Raw genomic sequence first — 23332 nt, 5'->3', positions numbered from 1 at the left:
AAAGCCATCTTAAAATTCATATGGAAACACAAAAGACCCAGAATAACCAAAGCAATCCTAAGCAAAAAGTGTAAGGTCAGAGGCATCATAATACTCAAAATTTAAATTATATTACAAAACCCTAGTAACAAAACATCATGGCACTGACATAAAAAATAAGACACAGACCAATGGTACTGAATAGAAGACCCTGAAACAAATCCACACAAAAACAACTATCTGATTCTGGACAACAGAACCAAAAATTCATGCTGGAAATTCATGTTCTTCAATAATGCTTGGAAAACTGGCTATCCACCAGGAGAAGGTTAAAACTAGATCCCATTCTTCAGCTTGTACAAAAATCAATTCAAAATGTATCAAAGACCTAGGTATAAGATCTCAAACTTTGAAAATGGAAACAAACAAACAAACAAAGTAAAACAAAATAACATAGAGGAAACACTTAAAGCCATAGGCACAGGTAAGACTTCCTGAAGAGGACTCTGTAGCACAGGAAATAATAACAAGACTCACTCAACAAACATATATAAAAGTTTCTGCATAGTAAGGAAAATAACAGTGAAAAGACAGCCTACAGAATACAGCTATACTTCTAACATATAATACACACACACACACACACAACATCAAATAGTTTAAACAATAAATGGGCAAATGAAATCAATAGATATTTCTCAGAAGTAGAGATGAGCAACAAGCATGTGAAACAATGTTCAACCTCTTTAGCCATTAGAGAAATACAAATCAAAAGTACACTCAGATTCTATCTCACTCCAGTCAGAATGATTATCATTAAAAACACACACACACAAAAAGTAAATGCTGACAGGGATAAAGGGAAAAAGAAATTCTTCAACACTGCTGGTTGGTTTGCAAATTAGTACAGCCACTATGGAAATCAGTATGAATGGCCCAAAAACACTAAAAATAGACCTACCATTTGACCCAGCTATCTACCTACAGGAATTAAAGCCAGCATATTATAGAGACACCTCCATAGTCTTACTATTGTGTCACAACAGCCAAGATACGGAAACAACCCACCTACCCATCAACAGATGAGCAAAAAAAAAATTACATATAATATTAACATATCAATAATGGGAGTATTTTTTAGCCACTAAGAACTAAATTTTATCAGTCTGCAGGAAAAATCAGTGAGCCTGGAGACCATCATGCTGAGCAAAATAAGCCACGTTCTCCCTAATACGTGGAATCCAAAAGGATGACACAAAGGAAGGAGAAAACTATTCCTAGAAAGAGGAAGGGAGTAAGGAGGAGGTTGCAGGGTGTATAATAAGGGACGGATATGACCAAAATATATTATAAACAACGACATCTCCCCTCACAATGTGAAACTAGGGAGGAAGGCAGGGCAAGACAATGACGGGGCACTGAAATAATCAGAGTTTGCTACGTTCATGGAGAATCTGCCAGAAGGAAAGCCGTTAGTCTGTATGACTAACACATCCTAAGACATAAAGAAATAAAAAAGATGCACAATCTCGTTACACCGTTCTATTAGTATAACAAAAACAGGAGACTAACATGTACAAGGTTTGAAATTTCAAACAAAAATAATACATAAAAAGCTGAAAAATAAAAACAGTTGCCTTCCAATGGTCTGGGTACTCTCCATCCTACCAAGACCCTTCTCATCAAAAGTAGTTTCTGTTGAGTTATTTTTGATTTCTCCTACAATATTTACATGCATTTTTGTTTATATACACATGTGTATACATTGAATGATTTTAAATAAAACCTTATAAATGAAGGGGATTATAAAGCTTATTGGTTATTTTAGGTATATATAGTGATCACATTAAAAATAGAGAATTCATAACTGTACATAACATAATCTGATTTTCCCCCATTCTCCTAATCTTCCTTAAACCCCTCTCTTCCTTTCCTTAGTTACAAAAGCATTGCTTTCATTTTTTCCTTTTATTCTCATTTAAAAATTTTTCCCTTCCTGCCCCCCTTCTCATTTGAACACGTTATTCCTATTTCACAATATTTATTATATATTTCGGTCCTTATTTACACTTTTGGTTTCTCATACCAGAGGATTTGAGTCCAATTTACTACACTGAAGAGTATGGTCTCAAAGTACATTCATTATCTAGAAATGTCTCAAGCTTATTCTTCTTCATGGCTAAGAAGTACTCCAATGTATGGGAGGGGGAACCCCACATCTTTCATCCTTCATTAGTTGATGGGTATTTGAGCTATTTTCAAGATTCAGCTATTACAAACTGTGTGGCTCTAAATATGAGTGTGTGTATATATATATCTGTGGTATGATGCTTTTAATTCTTTCTGGAAGATAAGAAGGGAAATAGCTAGCTTGAATAGAACCTATAGTCCTAGTTTTTTTAGGAATCTCCATACTGATTTCTACACTGGTTGCATCAGTCTCCAATAGTGGAGAAGTGTACTTTTTTCCCTACAGCCTCTTGAGCACTTGTTATTCATTGATTTCTTGATAATAACTCTTCTTTCTGGGGTGAGGTGGAATCTCAGTGTTTTAATTTGTATTTCTTGAATAATTAGTGAGGCTGATTATTTTCCATATATTTATTTGCCATTTGTACTTCTTCATCTGAGAAGTGTCTACTTTTGATGCCCATTTTTAGACTGGATCTCAAAATTTGGGGGAGGTTTGATTTTTTTTGAGTTGTTTATATATTCTAAATAGTAGTCCTCTGTCTAAGGAATAGCAGTAAAAAGCTCACTGATGAATTCTACAAGAAATCTACAGAAGACTTAATACTGCTACTTCTCAAATTCTTTAATGAAATTGAAAGGTAACCAATAGTCCCAAATTCATTCCTAGAAACAAGTGTTACCTTAATACCAAACCACAGAGGGAGGGACCCAAACAAGAAAGAACTACAGACCAATCTCCCTAACAAGAGACAAAAATCCTCAACAAGATATTGGCAGACAACGCAGCAAATCATCAAGAAGATCACACACCACAACCAAGTAGGAGTCATCCCAGGGATGCAGGGATCAATAAACAAATGCAAATCAATAAATGTAATATACCATATTAACAGAGCCAAGGAAAAAAATCATATGAGCATCTCAATAACACAAAAAACCATCAAACCAATACAGTAAAAATGTTCATACTTCTAAAACTGTTATACAGATTTAAAGCAATCTGATCAAAATTTCAACAGCATATCTCACAGAATTAGAGAAAATAATCCTAAAATTCATTTGGAACTGGAAGAATAGGGTGTATCACAATTCCTTACTTGAAATTATATTAGAAAGCTACTATGATAAAAACAACATGGTACTGGCAAAAATACAGACCTGAGGATCAATGGAACAGATTAGAAGATGCAGAAACAACTCCAGACACACTTAGCCACCTTATCTTTGACAAAGGTGTGAAACACCCTCACTGGGAGAAAGATAGCCTCTTTAATAAGGCTGCTACAAAAACTGGTTTTTGACATGCTGAAATTAAACCTAGACATATATCTCTCACTATGCGTTAAACTAAAATCGAAATGGATCAAAGATCTAAATATTAAAACAGAAACACTAGCTTGCTGGATGACAGAATAGGGAAAAATTTTGAAGACACTGGTGAAGGCAAGGACTTTATGAAGAAACTCCAACCAAACAGGAACTATCACAAAGAGTCAACAACTGGGATCTCGTCTTATTAAAAAGCTTTGCACAGCAAGAAAAACCATGAACAGAGTAAAGAGACATCCCCACAGTGTGGAAAAAAATTTTGCCAGCAGTTCTTATATTTACACTGTTTTTTTAAAATTCAATAATGTATATATAAAACATGTCGGAGACAGAATCTTGCTATGTTTTCTGAAACTGCTGGGTCCAAGCGATCCAGCTGCCCCTACTGCCCAGGAGCTGGGATTACAGGCATATACCATAGTACAAGGCTAACAGATGTTTTCAAAAATAATTTTTCAGTTGTGCTTAACTTGATATGCTATCCAATTAACTTCCAGACCAACAAGTAGTTAATGTGGATATGACTGTGTTTCTATTAGGCCTGTGTACAATGAGACATTTTCTAAAAGAAGCCAGGAGGTGAAATACTAAGAAACATCACTTATTCCACAATGATCTGCAATGGAACAATATCCTCAAAATAACGTAAAAACTATCTATTTACATAGGTATTATGTACTTCACTACAAAAGAACTTAATCACCATATAAATAATGTTTCTATGGAAAAACATTTAGAATTCCAATTTAGAGAAAAGAATCTCATGAGTAGTATGCACAGTGGGAAAAATATGAGTTTTATATATAAAAGACTTTAATTTTGTTCCTGGCTCTGTCATTATTATAGTCTCTTACATAGAGCAAAATACTAAAATTCAGTTTCTCATATGTAAGATGGAGATAATGGTTTGTATTTCTCAGGTTAATCAGGCACACAGTAAGTTCCTTTCCATTCTCCTACAAAGGAATTCTTGATCAGTTTTCAGACCCTGACAGACTGGAAAAGAAGAAGAGGGTAGAAAAGGAGCTAGAGATTCAGAAAGGCAAGGAAGTAGTGCAGGTCCTCCTTAGGCTCAGAAGGGACCAAGGCCAGTTTTCTTATTCTAACGCCCAGTCTTTAGTTTCACTTTTCCTGGCATTAAATTAGTCACCTCATTTCCTTTATATTTCTACCATCTGCTCCTTTCGTTTGCCACCCCCAAACACACACAGGATTGGCCTCTGAGCAACAGAAATGAGGACCTCAAGGACCTCTCTCCCCCTTTAAAACACCCAGATACAGGCAAACAAAATCAGCTAGTTTGGAATGCTGACATTTTACAAAACCCATAGAATAAACTGAAAAATGTTCTACCCAAGAGAAACTGCTGAACTGATGCCTGAAGGAAAGAAAAGAGCAGACAAGGCACCGCAGGTAGAGTGCGGTTCCAAGGCCACAAAATGAAAACACCAGCTTCTAATCCCGTCTCTCCTGGTACCTTTCCTTTATCCTTCTGAGATCAAATATATTCAATTTTTTACCAAAACTACCTGTGAAAATTAAATAGTCTAACATAGTAATAACAACAGTATGTCATAGTCAAAAGTTAGTCACCTGAAAAAACTTGATACAACTCATAATTCATACAAGCTATCCTTCATGCTTAACTGTATCAAAGTATCCTTTCACCTTTCTTGCTTTTTGATACCTTTCTTGTTTATTCTTTTCTTTCTTCTCCTTCTTTCTTTCTCCCTCTTCTCCCTCTCCCTCTTTTTTCTTTCCTTCCTTTCTCTTATTTACTTGTTTACATATTGACTGACTGATTAATACCTGGGACTAAAACTAAACTGAACCAAGGGCCTTTGCACTGAGCTACATCTCTAGTCCTCTTACTGGTTTTTTACTGTGAGACAGGATCTCATTAAATCTCTAAATTGCCCAAAATGAGGTCAAACATACAGTCCTGCCTCAGCCTCCAGGTTGGTGGGATTACAGGCATAAATCTTATTTCTGTGGAGCACCAATCAATAATTATAATGCCTTTCTTCCTACCTGAAAACAGCATTTTAAAAATAAACCTTGGGGCTGCATCACAGCGGTACAGTACATGCTTAGCATCCTCAAGGACATGGTCTCAGTCTCGTGCACTGCAAACAAATCAGTAAGCTAGGCACTACTGGTGCACACCTGTGGTTCCTGCATTTGGGAGGCCGAGGCAGGTGCATCTGATAGAATGCACAAGTTTGAGAATAGCCTGGGTATGGTAACACTCGTCTCAGAAAACAAACAAAGTATTAATCAATCCAAAGTATCTAATCTATACTGTACTGTAAGTTTATGGGCTCACAAACAGAGTCAGTGGCAGAATTTTTAAATTTTACTTTTAAATCATCAAAATAGCTAATAATAACTTTTATTAAGTTCAATTAAATTGCATGGGGGAAAAAGAGCAAACGCTAATACATGCTTCATTAAGAATAAAATCCAAAGGGAGGAAAAAAAAATAAAATCCTACCTTAGGAGAAGTGGATAGATCTCTTCCGGCAGACAAAACAGTGTTTTCATTTACTCCTCCTGTCTTTGGTGACAGAACTGGTGGGGCTGGGGCCTTTCTCTTCACTCTCTTTTCAGTTTCCAGTTCTTGAACTGGATTTAGCAAATTATTTGTAGGAAGAGTTGGCTTAGGTTCATAAAAAGGATTGGATCTAAATAAAGAAGAAATTTTGTTAAATATATCTCAGAAATAACTTCGTTCCAACTAAAATAACAGAACATCTACTGAAAACTATAATGTTTTTCCTAAATGAACCCAAACCAGTAAAATCTACAATTTGGAAGCCATGATTGTTAACCTTTTGGTCCATTTTCTGCTTTTAAAAAGTAGTTTTAAAAAGTATTTTTTGATAAATAAGGTCATGGTCAACTTGAACTAATACAAATAAAGCCTTACAAATGTAATGCTAAAAAAGGAAATTGATTCTCCACACACAGAAAAAGAAATAAATTGTAGAAATGCTGATTTCATGTTTAATCCCCCACCCCACCCCCAGTCATCACTATTTCTGTGTTAATTTCCCTTCCCATTAGGAAACATCCTTCACTGGTTTATTCAGGAAGTTTCTGTTAACAGTAAACGTCTTTATTTCAGCTTCATATGTAAACGACAGCTTGGCTGGATAGAGAATTCTACTCTTCTATTCTACCGCAGTGCTTTGAAGTCTTTAGCCCATATCCACCTCATACTGCTCCTCCGTAAGTCATCTTATGTGTGTGGCTGCTGTTAGGACTTATACCTGGCTTTGGGCAGTTTACTCTGCTCTGTGTAAGTACAGATTTCTTTTAATTTCCTTTTTCAGACTCCTTGTACTTCCAGTCTAAAGATCCATGTGTTTAATCAGTTCAGAAAAATTATCAACTTCTTCTTTGACAGTTTTTGTTCTATTTTTCCTAGTTTCTTATTTAGAAAATCTTACTAGATGTATAAAGAACTGTGCAGTTCTTGTATTTCCTAATCTCTCCTTCATATTTCTTCTGTGTTAACATTCTAGATAATTCCTTCACATTTTTCATTCAATTCTTTTTCTCTCTTCATTTGTCTAAAGTTCAATTCTCCATGAATTTTTACTTCTATTAAGTATATTTATTCATATGTCTATGTGTATGATACCTCAGATACAAAGGTTTGAGTTATCAACAATTTAAACACTTACTTTATAGTCTATCTGATGAATCCATTATTTTGAATATTTTACATATGTCATTTCTTTAGTTTCCTTCTCTTGGTGAATTGTTTCTTTGTGTGTTTTTTCAATTGAGATTATAAATTCAGGGCTTAATCTGCTGAAATCAAGTGCTCTGACCAGGAGTGTCTCTCTTCAGAGTGTTGTCTGCTTGCATTGCCAAGTGCTTTAGGAGCCGTTATGTATATTACTTTCTTAGCTTGGAGATTCGCAGACAGTCTAACCATAATGCTAAATCCACAAGTAGGTGGACCTGTGCTTACACAGTCTCAGAGAGGGCACCGCCACTATCTTTCCTCCCTTCCTAGTATCTAGGCCATGCTGGGGAGCCCTTTAGAGTTTTCAGTGATGATAAATAGCCCTCGGTGGAGTTCATCACCACTGGTCTAGGACTAAGGAGAAAAGCTTCCTTATTAACTTTCTTCATTGATAGATACTTTCCTACTCTATTAATTTATATAACTGTCTGGTACTAAAAAGGGAAAAAAACTGATGTATGTGATGATTATTCTTATACCTGTACTGTACGTGATAAAACTTTTTCTGGTTCCTTGTTATTAGTTTATAGTAACACCAATAAGTTCCCTGGAGTCTTGCTTCTTGTTTGTACATAATAATAAAAGAATTTCTGAATACAGAGCTATGCACCAGGTCACTCAAACATAAAACAGTGGTATCAACAGAATGTTATCTAATCATGTAAAGTCTGTTTCATTTGTACATGTTCTTTGAACTACAAGAATACCAGATTTAAGATAGAACCAACAGCTAATTATCTACACCTCTGCCTCATTCATGATTTAGACAATGAAATCTTATGAGGCTCTGAATACCAAGTATATCTTGACCAGAAAGGAGAAATACATCCTATGACTCCTCACTGAGCTAGGATGCAGCCTCAGAATGTATCAACTTAGTGCTTAGAATAATAGTTGCACTTTCTAGCCAGGGCTAAGAATCAGATACCATGCCAAGTATACACTATCTGTGTTACATTTTCAGCCAAAAACAGATTATTTTGGGGAACCAATTCATGTCTATACTATGACATGGACTGAAAATAAAATGTATAGCTATGATAAAAAACAAAAAAAGCTGCTTAAAACCTGGAGATGCCAGGGATGCCTTTAACTATGCCTGAAAACCAGGAGGACAAAGAAAATCAGTGTCTCTGTAGAACCTTAATTCACCTGTGAGACAAAGGTTTGCTATGTACCAGCACTGGCTAGGTATTAAATGAGAATAAGAACACAAAGCCTCTATGAGTTTTGTAGATCAGATATCCCTAACTAGTCTTCCTAAATCAGCAGAAAATATTTCCATCTATTTGTCCAGAAGGGACAAATCCATAGGGAAAGAAAATAGATTAGGGCGGCCAGGGAATAGAGGTAGTGGGAAGCTGCTAACAAGCACAGGTTCCTTTTTATAGTAATAAACATGTTCAGTTATTGGACAGTGCTGATCATCATACAATACACTCAATGTACTGACCACCACGGAAGTGGTTTTCAGATGTGTAATTTTATGTTTTGTGAAATATGTGTATCTCAATGTGAAAATGTTGTTAGGAAAAACCGAAAGGAGTGCTGTCTATGTATAGTATTGTGTGAACACATCCTTTTCTCTGCAAAATGAAAAGAGTTACATAATTGCTAAGAAATATATTTCAAATGCATGGAGGAAATAATGATGCTTTGCTCCATAATAGGCTGAATAAACTTTGGTAGTACTATAAAATTAAATCACCTCATGATTTTGTAGGCATTTTAGCTTCTGTAAGCACACTCAGTGATATTCGTAGGATGATACAATTGGCTAAAGAAGCATTTCTTAGGCCCCACCCTGCTGTTAAGCGATACATAATTGTATACTTCAACAGTATTTTATGCAAGAAAATTTAAAGAACTAGCAGTTTCCACATTCTCTTGATCATTTATGATTAGAATTGTCTATTTAAGGATATCCTACATCATCCTGAATTTTAAAATGTATTTTTGTCTTTGTACAGTACACTTGAATAATTAGTTACATCAGTAACAATACACTGTGAATTTAAAATTCATCAGTTATCTTAGGGAAGTGTAAAGTGGACAGAATGATTTTAAATGATATTAATTACTGTTTGCTAATTCACTTAGGAAAATGAATTATAGAAAGAAGAACCAAAGTTGGTTAGAAGCAGGATAAACTAAAACATACTGAAAAAATAATGCATTGTAAAACAAGGATATGGAGAAATCTGTCGTCTTTTCTTCTCCACTTGAGAATCTGTTTATCTGGAAAAACCAAGTTTTAAAAAATATGTATGGCACATCGCTGAATGAAATTTAATGAGAAGCTTCCTTGAGAAACTGAAACACAGAAATATCAGAAATGATTGCAAGTGAGCCCTCAAAAATCATTTCATAAATACTCATTTAATATATAGCTTTATCAGTTTTCATTTCTGCTACATAAACTGGAGAAGCAAACTATCTGGTAACCTGAAAAAAAACAAGGAACTCATATAGCTGCTAAAATGATGCATTCTAAAAGGCAGGGCAAGCATGTGCCTCGTCTTGGTGCAGATGGATATGCTGGGTCAAAGAAGATAGTTTACATATCAAAGGACACAGTATTACTAGTGACAATTTTATGTTGGAGGATATGGGAAGAATCTGGTAATGGACTATGAGTCACAGAAATTTCTCACTTGATGAAAGGTCATAAGTTTATTACTGAAATATGAATAAGTTTTGGAAGCTTTCTGCCACCAACACTGCTCTTCTGAAGATAAAAGATGAGACATATCAATAAAAACACGAACCGAGTTTTTCTTGGACTTGCAAATTAACTGATGCACGATCTTTAGAACTTTTGTGTATATTACTATAAAAAAAATCCAAAAGCCTCTACAGAGTTTATAGACTCCTTTAGTAACCCCAAATGACAGAACAATTTGGAATACTCTTTATTCATGAGAAATTTGTAAAGATTTGGACTTATATGTGAAAAAAAGAATAGTTAAAAAGTAACACCCAGTTATTCTGATTTTAGTTTTTATTGAGGCATTTTAAATGTTTAAGCAAACAATAGCTATCTCTTTAATTTGTTAAAAGGAAAAAGGGTGTGTGTGTGTGTGTGTGTGTGTGTGTGTGCGTGCATGTGTGTGCGCGCATGTGTGTTGTGTAATATTCTTGTATCCTGGAATGACTGAATGCTTGTATTTACAGTTTGCATTTACATTCAAATATTCTAGGTGTGTGGCTATTACTCACCACCTACTCTGCCCATGAGAAATTTTATTTTGATCACATCTTAGCTATTTCAAAGAAAACAAACATAACAACTTTAGCAAGAGTTGAGCCAACTTTTCAAATCCTGTACAGTTATTAATTAGTATTGAGATCTTGACTTGGCATTGGAGCAAATGATCACACTGTAATTCTAAATAGTTATGAAGGCTGGAACTTTTTTAGCTTTATCACATATAGCACAAGTGAGAGTCGTTATAAGTATGTTGTAAAATGTGCAAAGGTTGAGAAACTTAGTTACAGGACAACAGAGAACCAATCAATTCCCTCACTCTTTCAGACAAAAGTCTCAAAGTACATGCTGTTCATCATTACGGTTCCCTTAAGTCATCTTTTGTTACCTAAATCAAACAGTCCCTCTCAATCAGTGCTCATTTGAAGGACGTTCTGGACACTTTCATGACTCTAGTGATCTACTCTGTTAATACTCTGCATACTTACTCCTTTTATTCAGTAAAGGTACCTTTTCATTATTTCTCTTTTAAACTACATGTCCCATATTTTGAAAGATATTCCTATTAAACTGTATTGAGGGAACAGATACTAGGGACTTTTAGGGATACTAGGGAACAGATAATGGACCTTTACATTTCAGCCCTTTTCATTTAAAAAAAATTTTGAGACAAGGCCTAAGTCACTAAATTGTCCAGGGTAGGCACAAAATTTTGATTCTCCTGCTTCAGGGTGTTAGCATTATAGGTATGCATCAGCACAGTCAGCTTAAACTGCATTTTTAAAATAATAGTATTTTCTCCTGAGATTAAATGTTAACATATAAAACAATTTCCAAGTAAAAACCCATATAGCCTCACTGCAAGTTAACATACTGTTAATATGTATAATAGTTATATATTTTATATGTATTATATAAATATATACTATATATATAAAATACATTTAAATATTTTATAGGTCTCCCCACTAATTATCTACTTTAAAGAATTCCAAGCTGGGAACAATTTCTGTGAGATAATATTTCTTCTAATAAAGCTAAATAATGCTGTTCTTTTCAAAACAGCTTTATTTAGGTATAACTAGTGTATAGTAAGTGGCCCATACTTGGATACAATTTAATACTATTTTAAATATATACATACAAGTGAGAAACTATCACCACAATCAAGAAAACATTTCCACTCCCCAAAATTTCCTTCCCAAAAGGGCCCCGTTTTAGTCTCTTCCTCCTCCTATTGCCAAATAGTGTGGGCAACTACTTATTTGCTTTCTCTGACTACAGATTTGTTTGCATTTTCTAGAATTTTAAATAAATAGTATTATTACAGTATATACTTTTTTTCTGGTCTGGCTGTTTTTCACTCAGCATAATGTTTTTTGTTCGTACATGTGGTAACATATATTAGTAACTTGTTCTCTTTATTAATAAGATAGTAGAATCCACTGGATAGATATACTGCAATTGTTGATGATATTTGGAGTTTTCTTTTTTGTTATTATGATAAATCTGTTAAAATAAGTATGAAAATTTTTTTGTAGATATATACTTTCATCACTGAAATGGAATGGCTGGGTTGAAAAATGGGTACATGTTTTACAACTTTAGAGATTAACAAATTGGTTTCTAAAGCAGCTGCACCATTTAACATTCTGTAAGGCTTTCAGTGGCTCCACTCTATGACAATATGTAGAATATTCAGTCTTAAATTTCAGCCATTCTTATGGATATGTGTGGCATTATTTTCTTGTGGTTTTAATTTTTATTTCCTTAATGATAAATTAAGCATCTTTTTGATACATTTTTTTCATATTCTGAACAGAAGTCTTTTTCCTGCTATGTGCACTGCAAATAATTTCTGCCAAATTGAGGTTTGACTTTCATTTTTGTAAAAGTTTTATAAGAAAAATAAATGTTTTTTATTTTTATAAGTCCAAATTAACTGTGGTTCTCTATGTGTTTGCACTTTATTTAAACCTTTCCCTGGTCAAAGTCACTAACATTTTTTTCTAGCATTTTTCTAGAATCCTCAGTGTTTGGATACAGTCAGAGAGGTCCAAAGGGCAAACTCACTTCGGGGCCTTTACCCTGTTACTCACTAAAAGTATGATTTGTGTTTTTTTCTGAGGCAGTCAGGGATTTAAGAAAGGTTTTGCGAAAAACAGTGACTCTTTACTTTGGCAAACAGATGCCCAGTAAATAACTAAAAGCAAATAAAATTTGACATTTTTTAATGAAAAAAAAACAATAAAAACAATGATACAGAATTTCAAAACAAAGTAATAGCAAATTAACAATGGTTAATATATTGTATATTGTTATCTTCAAAGTTATCTTCAGTTTATAAGAGATAAGCATGAAAAAAATGATCAATGAAAGCACAAACAGTTCTTTTTGACAAACTAATGGAGATTAGTAGTATAGTTATATTGCATATATACATATGTGTATACATGTATACACACACACACACACACATATATATATATATATATATATACATTCACATATATCTTTCCCTTCTTTCTTTTCTTCTTTTCCCTATGCCAGTTGTTCTTTCCTTTTGAGTGTTTTTTTCTCTTTCACTTTCATACTATCTGTTGTACATTTTTGATCTTATTTTCTCTTCCAGTTTTTTACATTAGGGAGACAATATGATAATTACACATGTGAGTCTGATTTATTTCGTTTATGAGCATGGTCTCAAGTTGCATTCATTTATGTATAAAAGCCTCAAGTTTCTTTAGTCTCTTCTATATAACTGAGTTTTTCCCAATATAACTGAGTAGTACTCCATTGTATAAAAACACCACATCTTTTTAACCATTTCTTGGTTGGTAGGCATTTGGGTTATTTCCAACTCTGACTATTTCAAATTGTGCTGCCAAGGTCTGGCTATTATAAACTGTGCTGCTATAAACATGGGTGCAAAAATATTGCTGTCGTACGATGTTTTGAGAAGATATCTAGAAGAGGAAGAGCTGGGTCAAATGGGATCTATAATCCTAGTTTTCTGAGGAATCTCCACACTGATTACACAGTGTTGCACCAGTATGCATTCCCAACAACAGTGGAGAAGGGTTCCTTTTTCCCATAGCCCCTCCAGCCTCTGTTATTGGTTGATTAGCCATTCTTTCTGGGGTGAGGTGAAATCTCAATGTTGTTTTAATTTGCATCTCTGGAATGACCAGTGCTGTTAAACATTTTTTCATGTATTTATTTGCTGTTTGTACTTCTTCATCTGAGAAGTATATGTTCATCTCAGATGTCCACTTTTGGATTAGATATTTAAATCTAGGAGGACTGATTTTTTTGAATTCTATATATGTTCTCAATAATAATCCTTTATCTGAGGAACAGCTGGCAAACATTTTCTCCCACATAGTAGGTTATCTCTTCACTCTGTTGGTGGTTTCTTTTGCTGGGCAAAATCTTTTCAATAGGATGAGATCCCATTTGTTGATTCTTTGCCATAAGTCCTGTGCACTCTGGGTTTTATTCATAAAGTCTGTCCACACCAATATCTTCAAGAGTTTTACCTACTCTATCTTCCAGCTGATTTAATGTTTCTGTTTTAATATTAAGATTTTAATCCACTCTGATTTTAGCTTAGTACAAGGTGAAAGATATGGGTCCAGTTTTAATCTTTGGCATGTAGAAAGTCAGTTTTTCCAACATCATTTATTAAAGAGACAATCTCTTTTCCACTGAATGTGTTTAGCACCTTTGTCAAAGATAAGGTAGTTTAGTATGTCTGCAATTATTTCTGTATCTTATAATCTATTCCACTGATCTTCAAGTCTGTTTTTTTGTTTGTTTTTGTTTTGCCAGTACCACACTGCTTTTATTGCAGTAGCTTTACAGTATAATTTCAAGTCAGGAGTTGTGATGCTCCCTGTCTTGTCTTTGTTGCCCAGATTGCCTTTGCTATACTAGGTCTCTTCTGATTCCAGATGAATTTTAGGATTGTTTTCTCTGCAAGATATGCTATTGGAATTTTGATTGGAATTGCATTGAATCTGTGTAAGTTTTGGAAGTATGGCCATTTTTACTACATTGCTTCTTCCTACCCAAGAACACAGGATACTTCTCCGTTTTCTAATATGCTCATCAATGTCCTTTTTCAAAGTACTATAGTTTTCAATGTAGAGGTCTTTTACGTCTTTCATCACATTGATTCCTAGGTATTTCATTTTTGGGGATGCTATTGTAAAAGGCAGAGTTGCCCTATTTCTCCCTCAGTGAGTCCGTTATTTATACACAAGGCAATTGATTTTTTTTTTTTTTTTTTTTTTTGTACTGGGATCAAACTCATGACCATGCACTTGTAAGGCAGGCGCTTATGCCACTGAGCTAAATCCTTGGCCTGGCAACTGATTTTTGAGTGTTGACTTTATAACCAGCTACAGTACTAAATTTGCTTATTAAATCTAGAAGTCTTTTGGTGGAGATTTTGGGGTCTTCTAAATAGAGTATCATATTATCTGCAAATATTGGTAATTTAACTTCTTTCTTTCCTATCTTCATTCCTTTTCTCTTGTTTAATTGCTTTGGCTAAAGATTTCAGGACTATGATGAATAGGAGTGGAGACAGAGGACATTCTTGTCTTGTTCCTGATTTTAGAATAAAAGCTTTCAATTTTTGTCCATTTAGTATGATGTTTGGTTGTTGGCTTGACATATAAGCTTTTATCAGATTGAGATAGAGATCATCTATTCTAATTTTCTGTAGGGTTTTTATCATGAATGGATGCTGGACTTTGTCAAAAGTTTTTTTGTGTATCTATTGAGATGATCATATGATTTTTGTCCTTGGCTGTGTTAATATAATGTATTACATTTATGGACTTACATATGTTGAACCATCCCTGGGATGAATCCCACTTAATCATGGTATACAATCTTCTTGATAATTTGCTGCAATCTGTTTGCCAGTATCTTATTGAGGATTTCTGCATCAATGTTCATTAGGGAGACTGGCCTGTAGTTCTCTTTCTTAGTTGGGTCCTTCTCTAGTTTTGGAATCAGATTAATGCTTACTTCCAGGAATGAATTCAGGAGTCTGTTTCAATTTCATTAAAGAGTTTGAGAAGTACTGGTATTAGGCCTTCACTAAATTTCTTGTAAAATTTCATCATTTATAACATGATCTTTATGAGAAGACACAATTGGAATTCCACATAAGGACTCCAGAAATATTTCCCTTATTTCTTAGTTAAGAGTATACACCTACTCACATGGATGAGAGTTAAGAGAACAAGAGTTAAAATTCAAATGAGGAACGAGTTCAATAGGAAGGTACATATTAACATTTTTACATATCTAAAAGTCATACTTTAGAAGGATTTTTTTCAGTTAATATAGAGACTGGTCTCTGATGAATAGTAAAATGAAATGTACTTACTCATCCAACTCTTCTTCAGTTTTAGAGCTATCAGCATAGAGGTACTTGCTCATGTCCACAGGTCTTATGTTTTTTCTTTTTGTAGACTGGGGAGGAGATTCCTTCATAGTTACAAAAGCTTCTGGCTCATCAAATGGGTTCAAATACTGTGGAGTATGCACATCTTTAAAGGGATTATAGCTGTCATTATAAAAAGATTCTTCTGTTTTTTTAACCAAAGCTGTTTCAGTGATTGGCTCTATAAAATAATAGCAAGAGACAAGTTAAATTAATAGCATTTTTATATTATATATTCTAAACAAAGCAAACAAACTAACTAACTAAAAAAACTCAGAAGCCCACAATCTTTCTGATGCCAGACAGTTGTAATCCCAGCATTCAAGAGCCTGAGGGAAAAACAGTGTGAGTTCCAGGCCAGCCTGTGAGATATAGCAAGACTTAACTGTGTCTTCAAACAAATAAACACACACACACTAACAAAAAAGCAAATAAACTATAATCTTAAATAAATAAACTATGAGGCTCAGAAAGCATAGAGAAAGAATATATTTTATATGTGCAAAGGAGTTTTGAAGTAGCAAATGTGCTATCTAAATATCTGTCTACTTATTTAGGAATGATGCTCTTAAAAATGTCATCTTTGGGTTGTGAATAAACATTCACATGATAGTCTTTATAATCTCCAATACCATCAGCACTATGGCATATCTATTTTGGAAATGTTAAACTTATTAGAAACAAACTATTTTCATTTATTTTATTTCACTGTACTAGCTTGATATTCCAAATTGGAAGTATTAAATTTCTTTTGCTCTGATGCAAACAAGTAGATGTGAGCCAGATGTATAGCAACCCTGCCCCAACATGAATTAGGAGGCCTGTTCCATCTCCTGATGGAAGAGTGACACCATCCACCAACTCCAAGCTGACTGTATATTTTGCTTCCCCTTGGCACCGGGCAGCAAAATAAGGACTAACCAACTGATCTGATCCTGAATGAGGACAACAGCTGGGGAAAGAAGGGAACAACCAGATCCATGTTTGTCAACATTAAGTCCAACATTCCCTCCACTTCAACCACCACCCTGTGGCCCAAATCTAGCAGAGACCAGAGGGCTGATTCCATTTCCCATCTAGTAATGGGAACAAGGACATCCAAAGTTAAGGGAAGAAGGTTTGCTGAGTTCAAAGTTTCTAGAGATTTTAGCCCATAACAGGCTGGCTTCAAGGCAGGGTGGCACATGGCAGGAGGGACAATAGTTCATGGCAGCAGAAGACAGCAAAAAGTAACCAAGGGCAGCAGAGGGAAAAGCTTCTTTTTACCCCTTATATTTAACCCAATCTACCAGGCTTAGGGCAATGCTAAGCCAATCAATAGATGGATCCAGTAATCACCCACCCTTAATCCCGGTCCCCTTAATCCCAAAATTGCACTATCAGTTAACCATATTCTCTAGATTCAGCCACCTCCCCAAAATCCCTATGACTGCATAAGGCTTTAGGAGGACATCTAGACACAAACCACACTACTGTCACAATTTCTTTGATTCTCTTTTTAAAATTTTTTTCTATTTTTTATTATGTCTAATCTTTTCTTCAACAGGTATTTTGAGGTTTGGCTTTTTTCTTCCTTTGTCTCCCCTCTTTATGTTTATCTCCTTTCAACTCTTTTTCTTTTATCTCTTTTATTTCCTGTATTTTGCTCTCTTTAATAAATAGTGTTGGGAAAATTGGCTATTCACATGCAGAAGACTGATGCTAAACCAAATCAAAATTGACAAAGAATTAAACGTCAAAACAAAAATATTTAACCCTGTTGGAAAATAAGACAGGTAAAACTGTTGAAGTCATAGACACAGGAAAGGAGTTTCTGAACAGAACCCTGGTTGCACAAGAAATAGTACTGAGAATCAATAAATGAGACTGTATCTGCACAGTGAAAGAAACAACAAAGTGAAATGATAACCTACAGAATAGGAAAAAAATTCAGGGAAGCTATTCCTCAGACAGTGGGCTACTATCTAGAATATATAAAGAACTAAAATGAAAATTAGCTCCCCTCCCAAATAAAAGACCCAATGAAAAGCTGGGTAAGTGAAATGAATGGAGACTTCACAGAAGTACAACAAATGGCTAATAAATGTATGAAGAAATACTCAACTTCACTGGTAATTAAAATGCAAATTAAAACAACAGTGAGACAAGCTTACCCCAGAAAAGATGATCATCCTTAAGAAACAAATAATAACAAATATTGGCAAGACAACAAGGGAAAAAAAACTCTTCGATATTATAGTGGGAATATAAAATAGTATAATCATTATGGAAATCAGTATGAAGATTTCTCAGAAAACTGCAAGTAGAAATTCCATTTGATCCAATTTTCTCTTTCTAGGTATCTTGCAAAAGAGTTAAAGACATCCTATTACAGAGATGCCCCATGTTTACAGCAATTCATTAGAGCTAAATCTGGGAACAGCCTATATGTCCACCAAGAGAAGAATGGATAAAGAAAATGTATTTAGACACAACAGAGTATGACATCCATAAAGAAAGTCATCTGCAGGAAAATGAATATACCTTGAGATTATAATGGTAAATGAAATAAATCAGACACACAAGTTAAAATATTTTCTGGTTTCCCTTAATATGTTATGCACATGTACTGACTCTACACAAGGACTGTAAACATTACCTATTGTATTCATCAGTACTGTAAACAAGTACTAATAAAAAAAAACTTTAAAGAAGCTGGCCATTGTGCCACACAGCTGTAAGCCCAGCACTGGGAGGCTGAAGCAGGAGGAGCTGAAGCTGCCAAGGTTAAGGCCAAACTGGGCTACATGGTGGGTTCAAACTCAGTCTAAACAAACAAATAAATTATATATATATATATATATATATATATATATATATACATAAAATCAATTAAATTTTAAATAATTAAAGGTACTTACATCAGCACAGATCATCTAGATATTCAAAAATTCACTGTCAAAGCCTTTAAAGAGTAGGTTTCTATTTGTTGCAACATTTTAAATTCCAATCCCTCCCTGACCTCAGATGCTAGAGATCAAACCCAGGTCTTATGCATGCTAATGTGCTCTAACATTCAGTTATGAATGCAGCCTTGAACATTCATCTTTAGAAATTTTATTTGTTTAGTAGAGAAGATCGAACCCAAGGTTTCAGGCATGCTAGGCAAATGCTCTAGCATTGAGCTACACACACAGTCCTTTTTTAAAGTTTTATTTTAAGTAGTCTCACTAAATTGCACAGGTTGGCCTTGAATTTGGGATCCTTCTACCTCAGCCTCCCAACTAGCTGAGATTACCTGCATGTGCCACGGCACCTGGGTACTACTCAATGTTTTATTAACAAATAATCAAGACTCCAATACTTAAGAAACTGACAAAACTGATTAATAGAAATAAAATTTCTTTTTCTGCTTTTGGAAGAGAAAGGAATTGTTCTAAGCAAATTCATCGTTTACAAAACTGAAAGCAAGAAAGTATACAAGCAAGATTTGAAGATCTTGCAACATTCAACATTCAACAAAACAGGGTTTAAAATAAAACTATTTCGTATAAAAGCCAATAAATGCATTTAATGACTTCCTCAGTGGATCACCGGAGTACCTGAATGTAAAGAAGACGGAAGCTGTAAAGTTAAAAAATGAATGTATGAAAACAAAGCTATAAAAGCAAAAGAAAGGCAAACAGAGACGAAACAGAACCTCTAGAGAACTGTAACTTATTTTCCCTCAAATATTTTTCTAGAGGATGCAAGTTTTTAATCAATAAGAAGTTAAAATACTTATACTGAAGATTCTAAAGGCACACGTTTCTAAAAAGTATGTACTGGATGCCCATCCTGCCTTCTCTATAGGTAGAATTAAAGATTCTAAATTAGGTTGGTTTACCTCTTCATTTTGTTTGTTTTGTTTTGGTTTCTTGAGACAGGGCCTCACTACACAATTCCTGGCCTTGAACTCACTATGCAGCCAGGCTGGCTTCATCGTAATCCTCCTGCCTCGGCCTCCCAATAACTGGGATTATAGGTGTGCACCACCACGCCTGGTAGCGGCTTACCTCTTCTAAACACAAACACAATCTTATGTATTACCTGCTACTGCCTTCCGTATTTCAGAAAACAGATTCATATATATTTAGAAAAGTTGCTTATTTAATTTACCAAAATACTCTGGTAAATTTTTTTTAACTTAGTATACTCAGATACACACAGCACAGAGAAGTTGTGTAGTCAAAAGAATACACTTGTTTGGGAATCAGGAGTTCAACTGACTGCCTTGAAGACACAACTTTTACTGAGTTTTAAAAATGTTTATAATATATAGGTCACTGACGAAATAAAATCTCACTAATTTAAACTTACTAACTTGGAAAGCCTGGTAAAAAGGAAAAAAGTAAAGGAAGAGAGGAGAAAGAATTACAGAGTAATATTGCTCTATCTGAGTGAATCCTAACACTGAAGCCTCATTTTCACCATGACAGATAAGAGCCAAGTTCTTTTAAAAGCTCATAAAGATTTCATAAGAGTAGTCAAAAAGGTGTAAACAACAGTCATTCTTGCATTTACTTAGGGAAAAGAGCTTAATTAAATAGATGTCTCATTTCATCGATAGTCTTTATCATGACTGTAAAAGTTCAAAATTACTTGGTAAGAAAAATGACTCAGATTAGGGGGATCTCTGCTTTTAGTCTTTATAATTACATCAGTGTGTGTGTGTGTGTGTGTGTGTGTGTGTGTGTGTGTGTGTGTGTGTGACAGAGAGACAGAGAGAGAGAGAGGGCAGTGGTTCCCAGTCCTCTGTGCTTAATATTATCATATACGTAAGTCACTGTCACTACTGTGATTTTTTAGACAGCACATCCTTCAGGGTAGGAGGATGTTCAGATACTCTGAAAGCCAGGTTAAAGGCTATATAGAGAGAAAAGCTACCTTTGCCACTCCCTCTTGGTACATCCCACACCTAATCTCAGTGGGCATGGCTAACAAATGAGACTTTACTATATGCCTGTTATGTAAAATATTTTTATAGATCTTTACTGAACACCAGTTATGTAAAATGCTGTTATAGGCATTTTTTTTTTATCTATCTAACCAAACTGATGGAGGGAAAAAAAATAACCTCCATGTAAATAAATGTCTTTCTTTTTCTTTAAAAAACAATTCAGTAAAAGCTACTTAGAACTGCTCAGCTGCAAGTGGTAGTGAGCACAATGTTATTATTATAAACAGAAAATGAATTTTGAGAATATATTTTCCTACCCTTACAGTTTTAGAGAACTAACATATATACAGACTGTAAAAGTACAGAAAAAAAATAGCTACCTTCTGCATCAGGATCGCCAAATGGATTTAATTCTGATACATCAGGATCATCAAATGGATTTGAGTTCACAGTGGCCAAGTCCTTTTCTGCTTCATCCAGAAAGTTAAGTTTGCTGATAAGCTCTGAAAATAAACATATGTATTAGTCCAAGTATAGTTGTGTTGATACCTAATTATTGCATTCATAAAACATTGTGGATTCTAAAAATTTACATTAATAATACCTGCAAATGATAAGATACAGCATTTTATCAAGGGCAGAATGCTATTCAAATATTTTGTAGTATACCAACATTTCAAAATAAACAAATATATGTATTTATATTAAAATTATATCAGCTAATGAATTATACTTTTACCTGAATTGATTTCAATTTCATTAAAAATATCTCTCATAGGTTTTCAGAAAAAACATCCTACACTCCAAATATATAAACAAATACTCTTTAAAAAATAATATATGAGCTGTCTGAAGAATTACTGTCATGTTATATGACCAAACATTATTTCAGATCATATATTTAAATCACCTAATAGGACCGTGATGGCAAGACTTAGCTAAAGATAGTAAGTTCTGTTATCTTGTCTGTTGGCACACTACAAATTAACAAAGAAAACATTTAAGAGAAAAGCACAAAGACAAAACTGACAGTTAAGTACAGACTTCAGGTAAGATACAGCAAGTCACAGTAAATACAGCCAAAAAGAAGCAGAAAGAAAGGAGGAAAGCTCTTAGACCTTCAGAGGAACTGGCTGATTTAGCTGAAGGCATATTTGCTTGCTTTATGCAGTCATCTTGATCTTCATCTAAGCTGCTCAGAGCGTTCAACTGGTTTACAATTTCTGTAAACAGAAGCCAGTCAAGTCAAACGTAAGATAAGGTCATTCAATAAAACAGCAGAAGTATGCTGTTATTTAAAAAGACAAAGAGGGGATGTTTGGTTAATCAAGAGAATACATTCAGAGATGTTATTTTGATAAACTATAACAGAGATAATTAGCTGAATAGTACACTGTGCTGATATTTTAAAACAGTATTTTACTGTTGAAACTTTTATTAGTAACATAACTATGTTAATAAACATAAAACAAAAATAATTATCACAAGAGGCTGACACTGGCTTTCAGCAACCACATTTTGCCTTTGTAATGATGAACTGTGCTTTAAACATAGTGTGTCTTACAAAAAAAAAAAATGTCCTCTGATATTAACTGTTTTACGTATTATAAATTTAAACAAAAAGGTTCTAAGATAATATCTACATGAAGCATGTGCATAGTAAGCATTCATTCATGTTTTAAAATTTTAAAAATCAGCACTAAAACAATAAAAGCTGGCAATAGCTACCATTTTCTATTCTTGTTTTGTATAGCATCTCTTAAGGCAATTGTTACCTAAGCTTTTATTTTGGGAAAGCTTACATGTTAGCCAATAAGAGATACAACAAAAATGACAAGATTGAGAGAAAAAACTTAAAATAGAATTCATTTTAAATGTAAAGTTTTAAAAAATTAGTCATATATATTTTGGACAGCTCTGAATAAGTAAAACTATCATTCATCGAGTGAGAATCTGGCTACTTGGAAACAAGATAATAAAGACCTACTAGAAAATTCTAACTAATCCTTAATGTTTCCTAAGTTACAATCTGGGAATAACTCAAGGAGAGGGTAGACCAAACCATGATCACTTGGTTGGAAAGAAAGAAAATGGTTAGAATAAAAAAAAAAATAGTAAATTTGACATTAACATTACTTTAACATTGTAAATCTACGTACACATGCTAAATTATATTTGCACCAAATCAAAGAATATATATCTATAATATAGCTGCCTTCATGCAGTCATTTGTTGAGCAAGTATTTATCAGCCTGTGCCAAGTCCCCTCCTAGGGGTTCAAGGATAAAAAACACAGACGCGGTATTGTCCTCAGACAATTTACATTCTGTAGACACACAAATAAATATTAAATCAGACTTGGTAAATGACTTTTAATATTAGGTAATCAAAATGTTGAGCACAATATGTATGAAAAGTTGATAAATGTATTAATTTGCCTTATCTGAATGAGAAAATACATTTTGCGTGAGTAATATTGCTTCAGAT

The 23332-nt window shown here is 34.2% G+C and overlaps 1 protein-coding gene across 10 annotated transcripts in view; it reads right to left on the bottom strand.

Moving 5' to 3' along the window:
* The window catches only part of Ehbp1 (EH domain binding protein 1), a 321489-nt gene that overhangs the window by 159467 nt on the left and 138690 nt on the right, over window positions 1-23332 (bottom strand). For 7 of the 10 annotated variants that reach the window (XM_063229491.1, XM_063229492.1, XM_063229490.1 and 4 more), the window contains exons 8-11: window positions 21964-22068; window positions 21226-21348; window positions 15871-16108; window positions 5996-6185 (exon numbers count right to left, since the gene is read on the bottom strand). In XM_063229491.1, the coding sequence (XP_063085561.1) occupies window positions 5996-6185; window positions 15871-16108; window positions 21226-21348; window positions 21964-22068 (656 nt within the window). The remainder of the gene's footprint in view (window positions 1-5995; window positions 6186-15870; window positions 16109-21225; window positions 21349-21963; window positions 22069-23332) is intronic. The other 3 variants (XM_063229494.1, XM_063229497.1, XM_063229498.1) reach the window with 1 other exon arrangement.

Source organism: Cavia porcellus, unplaced genomic scaffold (genome assembly GCF_034190915.1).
Source record: "Cavia porcellus strain 051 isolate PalLab524CR breed Dunkin Hartley unplaced genomic scaffold, mCavPor4.1 scaffold_18, whole genome shotgun sequence".
NCBI lineage: Eukaryota > Metazoa > Chordata > Mammalia > Rodentia > Caviidae > Cavia > Cavia porcellus.
The sequence above is the reverse complement of the archived record's forward strand: the minus strand, read 5'-3'. Positions and strand labels throughout refer to the sequence as shown.